Source organism: Geospiza fortis, unplaced genomic scaffold (genome assembly GCF_000277835.1).
Source record: "Geospiza fortis unplaced genomic scaffold, GeoFor_1.0 scaffold23, whole genome shotgun sequence".
Classification (NCBI taxonomy): Eukaryota; Metazoa; Chordata; class Aves; order Passeriformes; family Thraupidae; genus Geospiza; species Geospiza fortis.
Window position 1 is genome coordinate 9598230 of NW_005054303.1, and position 5965 is coordinate 9604194.

Consider the following 5965-nt stretch of genomic DNA (forward strand, 5'->3'; position numbering starts at 1 on the left):
CAGGACTCTCGAGTGCCAAGGTGCAGCAGAGATCAGACCACCATGTGCTTCCTGAAGGGACACAGTAAGGGAAACTCATGCCAGGCACAGGGCCAAGGAGGAGAAACAAGGAACACCTTTGAGATAAGTCAGGTTCAAAATGCTGTTACCCTGCACTGCACTGACAAGACTGAAAAAAAGGAACTTTAAGTATGCGTGTTGGGAGTAAGCCTATGTTTTTTAATGTGATGTCTTGCATTTAATCTGAGTGCCAAGACTAGAAATGTGCATTTCCTGAATATTTTTTCTCTTTCCTTCTGTTCTTCATATGTATCTGCAGGAGTGGCTCGCAATGGGGAAGACAGTATTTATGGTGCACTCTTGAGATCCTTCATCTCCTACCTTGGCTGCACCAAAGCTTCAAGGAGAACCTAAATGACAGGCAGCTCCCAAAAGAAATGCTCCCCAGCCTGCAGGGCTGCACGCAGTGCCTGCCGAGAGATAAAAGGCAGGCTGCTGGGATGTATTCATTCCTGCCTTGAAGATGGTATCACAGGGGATGAGCAGGGCTGCAGCCTGTCTGTGTGCACAACTTCAAACAGACGCTCCGGAGCGGCGGGGCCGGGCTGACTCACCCGGCCGGCTGGGTGGACACAGCCTGTCCGAGCACGTCCCAGCTCCCATGGGCTGCCCACAGACAGCTCTCCTGTCCTCAGCTCCCTCCGAGGGCTCTCACACTGCACGGGGTTTTAGCAGTGCTTTTGGCTTGGTCTTTTTTTGGCTCTTTCCTCTGCAAAGTTACGGCAGAGAATTGCAGCGCGACACAGCTTGGCTTGAGGAGTTTAATTTGGGTGATTAAACCCTCCAGTGTTAATGCCACGGGTGTTGCTCTATTTGAAATAACACCATCCAAACTCAATCAGAAAAATATATGGGGCCATCAAAAGTTAATACAGGAGATGCACAAGTGCTAGGAAGGCACAAGCACTTTACGTTCTCCCTTATGGGCTTTGTCTTTCTTGCAGGGCCTTGTTGGAGCGTGGCAAAGTTCAGAAAGCCAGCCCAGGATTCTGACAGGAGCAGCTGGCTTTCCTGTGAGTCAGGACCATGCACAGGATGAGAGACGCTGAGAGCAAAAGCAATGAAACTGCAGATTTTAAACAAGATTACTTTCCTGGCTTTGCCAAATTCATTTCAAATGTGCAACTGCTCCCCAGAAGGACATGGACATATCAAATGCACCTATTTGGGAAATTGACTTTATTTCTTTAAGAAACTGGGGAGGGGAGGGGGGAATAGAGACCCACTGGAGTCAGTGGGAAGTTTCCACTAATAGGATCAGAGTTCACTCTACAGTTAATACAACATACTGAAAATCAACGTGAAGTTTTTCTCTGTTTTATAAACTAAGTGAATGAATGCAAGGAATCTAGCTCTGAGCTCTTCAAGTTTTCTGCTTCTTGCGTTCTGGGGGCTTGTTCACATATTTGAAAGGCTACTTTGTGCCTCAAGACTATAAATCTTTTCCCAAGCATGTAAGTCAGCACAAGCTTCCAATCCTTTACATACCCCACACACAGCCTTAGGTGTGTCACAGCAAAAAACCACCTCTTTTGTAGGAAAAAAAAATTACAACTCTTCCAGTATTAACCTGTTGTTGTCCTCAGCCACTTACACCATCTACATGGAGACCCCACATCCCTGCTCTCTTTTCCCTGACTGCCCCACAGCTGGAACAGGCACAGAGCAGCAGTGGCCGAGGTGAGAGGAAAGACAGAAAACAGCACAAGCGTGGGACAAACTGTCTGCTGTGTGCATTTAGCTCCATTAGCTCTGCAAGACACTTAAATAACAAAAATTGTGTTTAATAACTGGGAAGCGACGCTGAGGAATGCAAACCAAGGGCTGAAAAGTAAAGGAAACTATGTGGCAAGGGCAATTACCAGTGGGTTAATAGAAAAAAAAATAGTTCAACCTGCATTTACAATGAAAATGGGTGCTACCTATTCCTCACTGTCATCCCATAGTAGTGGGATTTTGGTTAAGAACAGTTTATCTGACAAAGTATTACAGTTTACAGCAACAACTTTTCATTTACAGATAATCTAGGGCCATTCATAAACATAGTAGCTATTCTTTCCTAGGGGAAAAATAAAATTAAAAGTCACAGTACCTTCTCATTCCCAGGGGCCCTCTCTATGTTACAGCCTGGAAATCAGGAGGCAGTGTACCTGGAAACAGGCAGGAAAGTGCTGTGTACCTGAACACCAGGAGCCTCACTGCTGCCTTTGGAGATCTCACTGAAGCCCTCAGCAAGTGCTGAAGTTGCTGCAATCGACTTCTCCAGTCTCACTGTGATGGCACAGACATTTACCTGCGAGCTGCTCCATAAACCTGAAGTGGTTTTGAGTCATTTGCAACAACAGCTATCAAACAAGCTTCTCACAAGCCTCACATTCTCCCCTGTGATGACTGCAACCCTTTTCTGCAGCCAGTGAAGAGAAAGCCACAGTCAGTGAGTGCCCTGGAAAGCTGAGAGAAATCCATGTAGTAAACCAGAGTGTTACATCTTTGCTGGTTATTAAATACTAAACAATTTTATTGTTGCCTTCCTTCGTGACACAAAGAACTAACTATAGATTTTTGTTTTAAATATACATCACCTACAAGCTTAAGCAATCAGAGTCCTAAAAGTTATTTGCAGTGGGGAGAGCTGGCAGGGCAGCACCCACCACGGTTCCCAAGACACCAACGCTGCTGACATCCAAACAAGCAACAAACCAAAACACGGCAGCCGATTCCCTTCAGCTGCCCACAGCTCTGCAGTTTTTTCCCTTAAAGGACAAGCCAGTCCGAAATTGCGTGCCATCGGGCTGCTGCAGGAGAGCTCATTAACTCGCAGCGCCTCGGACTCCCAACGCTGCCTGCCAGGTTTTTTGCTTTCTTATACAAATGAAAAGCTCTACAGACAGTTTGCAGCAAAGCCAGACGAGTTTAACTACTACTGATTTTGCCTATTCTATTAAGTTCAGCATACCAGCTCCTTACTCAGCACTCCCAGCTCTACTTTTGATTGTCTAAAGAGGAGAAAAACACTCAGTAAAGTATTGAAAGCTCAGCGAGCACACAAGCAACCCAAGAATAACTCTGCACTTTACAGCTGCCCACAACCCAGTCCCTATTTTACCAAGCCCCACCACCTGCCAAGCAGGACTATTTCTGTTGTCCTCATTTCCCGCTGTTCTCCCCCAGCCACAGGCACACGATGCATTCCCCAGCTGGGAACTGCAGCCCCAGACACCGGTTGCGGGTTAAGAGCAGGTCCTGCCCCAAAACAGCACCGGCACACAACTCCGGGGAATTTTTCCCTGCTGTGAAAATCCCAGGAGCCGCACTCCCACTGCCCCTGCCAGGAAACTGGGGGGCTGCAACACCAGGACACCCCCTCCCCAGCACCCATCCCAAGCTGGGGTCCCCTCAGGGAGCCCCCATGCTCTCTCCCATTGCCACTCTAGGGGCATCAGCCACCCCTCCGGAGCCCAACCCCCCCCTGCTCCACTGCTGTCCCCCCCCAGAGCCACAGACACCCGCAGAAAAGTATTCCTGACCCCCCCCCCCCCCCCACTACTGCCCCTTCATAGAGAGAAGAAAGAGGATAGATTCATGCTTTTAAAACATTTTATTTATTACCAAAATTTCCAGAAGCCAAATTTGGCAAATTTTTTTTCATCTTTTGTAAAGGTTTTCATGCATAACTTGAAACTTGTCAACTGCAACAGTCAAGTGGTTACTTTAGAAGAGACAGAGACAAACATCCAGAATACAAACAGCTGTATCTGAATTAACAACATTTGTCTATTACTAACCTTATAAAGCAGGACGTGCCTTCCCTCTTATCAAAACCAAGCTGACAGATCTGCCTTTATACACACCCAACAGAATAAACTCTGTTATCGGCAAGGACGTTTTCCTTAAACGTTAGAAAAAAAACAAAGCAAAGAATGGAGTGACTGTCCATAAACCAGTCTTTACTTCAGTCCTCTTTAATCTACTTCTTCAATGGTGGGGCCACCAGAGCCACCACCGGCCCCTCCATCTCCCCGGTACAATTTTGTGACAATCGGGTTGCAGAGTTTCTCCAGCTCTTTCTGCTTGTGCTCGTACTCTTCCTTCTCAGCCATCTGGTTGCGGTCGAGCCAAGACACCACCTCCTTGCACTTGTCGAGCACTTTCTGCTTGTCCTGGTCACTGATCTTTCCCTTCAGTTTATCGTCCTCCACTGTCTGCTTCATGTTGTAAGTGTAGGACTCAAGGGAGTTCTTAGCTGCCACCCGATCCCGGTTAGCTTCATCCTCTGCTTTGTACTTCTCTGCTTCTTGCACCATGCGGTCAATGTCGTCCTTGCTGAGGCGACCCTTGTCATTGGTGATGGTGATCTTGTTCTCCTTACCCGTGCTCTTGTCCACAGCGCTGACGTTCAGGATACCATTGGCATCGATGTCAAAAGTGACCTCGATCTGGGGGACTCCCCTGGGTGCTGGGGGGATGCCTGTTAGGTCAAACTTGCCCAGCAAGTTGTTATCCCTTGTCATAGCCCTCTCACCCTCGTACACCTGCACCAGGACGCTGCTCTGGTTGTCTGAGTAGGTGGTGAAGGTCTGAGTTTGTTTGGTGGGGATGGTGGTATTGCGCTTGATGAGAGCAGTCATCACTCCTCCAGCCGTCTCGATGCCCAGAGACAGAGGGGTGACATCCAGCAGCAGCAGATCCTGCACGTTCTCAGACTTGTCTCCCATGAGAATAGCTGCTTGTACTGCAGCACCATAAGCCACAGCCTCATCAGGGTTGATGCTCTTGTTGAGCTCTTTACCATTGAAGAAATCCTGCAGCAGCTTCTGGATCTTGGGGATGCGGGTAGAGCCACCCACCAGCACAATCTCCTGGATCTGGCCCTTGTCGAGTTTGGCATCACGCAGAGCCTTCTCCACCGGCTCCAGGGTGCCACGGAAAAGGTCAGCATTGAGCTCCTCAAAACGGGCACGAGTGATGGAGGTGTAGAAGTCAATGCCCTCAAAGAGAGAGTCAATCTCAATGCTGGCCTGTGTGGAGGAGCTGAGGGTGCGCTTTGCCCTCTCACAAGCTGTGCGCAGCCGCCTCACCGCTCGCTTGTTGCCAGCAATGTCACGCTTATGCTTGCGCTTGAATTCTTCCACAAAGTGGTTCACCATGCGGTTGTCAAAGTCCTCCCCACCCAAATGGGTGTCACCAGCTGTGGACTTTACCTCAAAAATCCCATCCTCGATGGTAAGGATGGAGACATCGAAAGTGCCCCCTCCCAGGTCAAAGATGAGGACATTCTTCTCCCCAGCCCGGGTTCCTTTCTTGTCCAGGCCATACGCGATAGCGGCTGCAGTGGGCTCGTTGATGATACGCATCACATTGAGGCCTGTGATGGTGCCGGCGTCCTTGGTGGCCTGGCGCTGGGAGTCATTGAAGTATGCTGGCACTGTGATGACAGCATTCTGCACCTTGCACCCCAGATAGGCCTCAGCAATCTCCTTCATCTTGGTCAGCACCATGGAGCTGATCTCTTCTGGGAAGAAAGTTTTCATCTCCCCCTTGTACTCCACCTGCACCTTGGGCTTGCCTCCCTCATTCACCACACGGAAAGGCCAGTGCTTCATGTCTGACTGCACCGTGGGGTCATCATACTTGCGGCCGATGAGGCGTTTGGCATCAAAGATGGTGTTGGTGGGGTTCATTGCTACCTGGTTTTTGGCAGCATCCCCGATGAGCCGCTCCGTATCGGTGAACGCCACATAGCTGGGTGTGGTGCGGTTCCCCTGATCGTTGGCGATGATCTCCACCTTGCCGTGCTGGAAGACGCCCACGCAGGAGTACGTGGTGCCCAGGTCGATGCCGATCGCCGGCCCCTTGGCAGACATGGTGTCGGCTGTCTGTGGTGCTGCTCTCCCGTGTCCACCCC

General features: G+C 49.6%; 1 protein-coding gene across 3 annotated transcripts; it reads right to left on the reverse strand.

The window, feature by feature from the left end:
- Positions 1–3639: 3639 nt before the first annotated feature.
- On the reverse strand, positions 3640–5959 carry HSPA2 (heat shock protein family A (Hsp70) member 2). Of its 3 annotated transcripts, none has more exons than XM_031066229.1 (2): positions 5775–5959; positions 3640–5705 (listed from the first exon to the last, which is right to left on the reverse strand). In XM_031066229.1, the coding sequence occupies exons 1-2, from the start codon at positions 5922–5924 to the stop codon at positions 4023–4025; spliced, it is 1833 nt and encodes a 610-aa protein (XP_030922089.1). In that variant the 5' UTR covers positions 5925–5959; the 3' UTR covers positions 3640–4022. The 3 variants fall into 3 exon arrangements, with proteins under 3 accessions (XP_030922089.1, XP_030922088.1, XP_005417989.1); XM_031066228.1 differs by having other exon boundaries at positions 3640–4880; positions 4926–5959; XM_005417932.2 differs by having other exon boundaries at positions 3640–5959.
- Between the last annotated feature and the right edge of the window lie 6 nt (positions 5960–5965).

Coding starts and splice junctions, on each gene's coding strand:
- HSPA2 (XM_005417932.2), bottom strand. CDS start 5,924: ATGTCTGCCAAGGGGCCGGCGATCGGCATCGACCTGGGCACCACGTAC.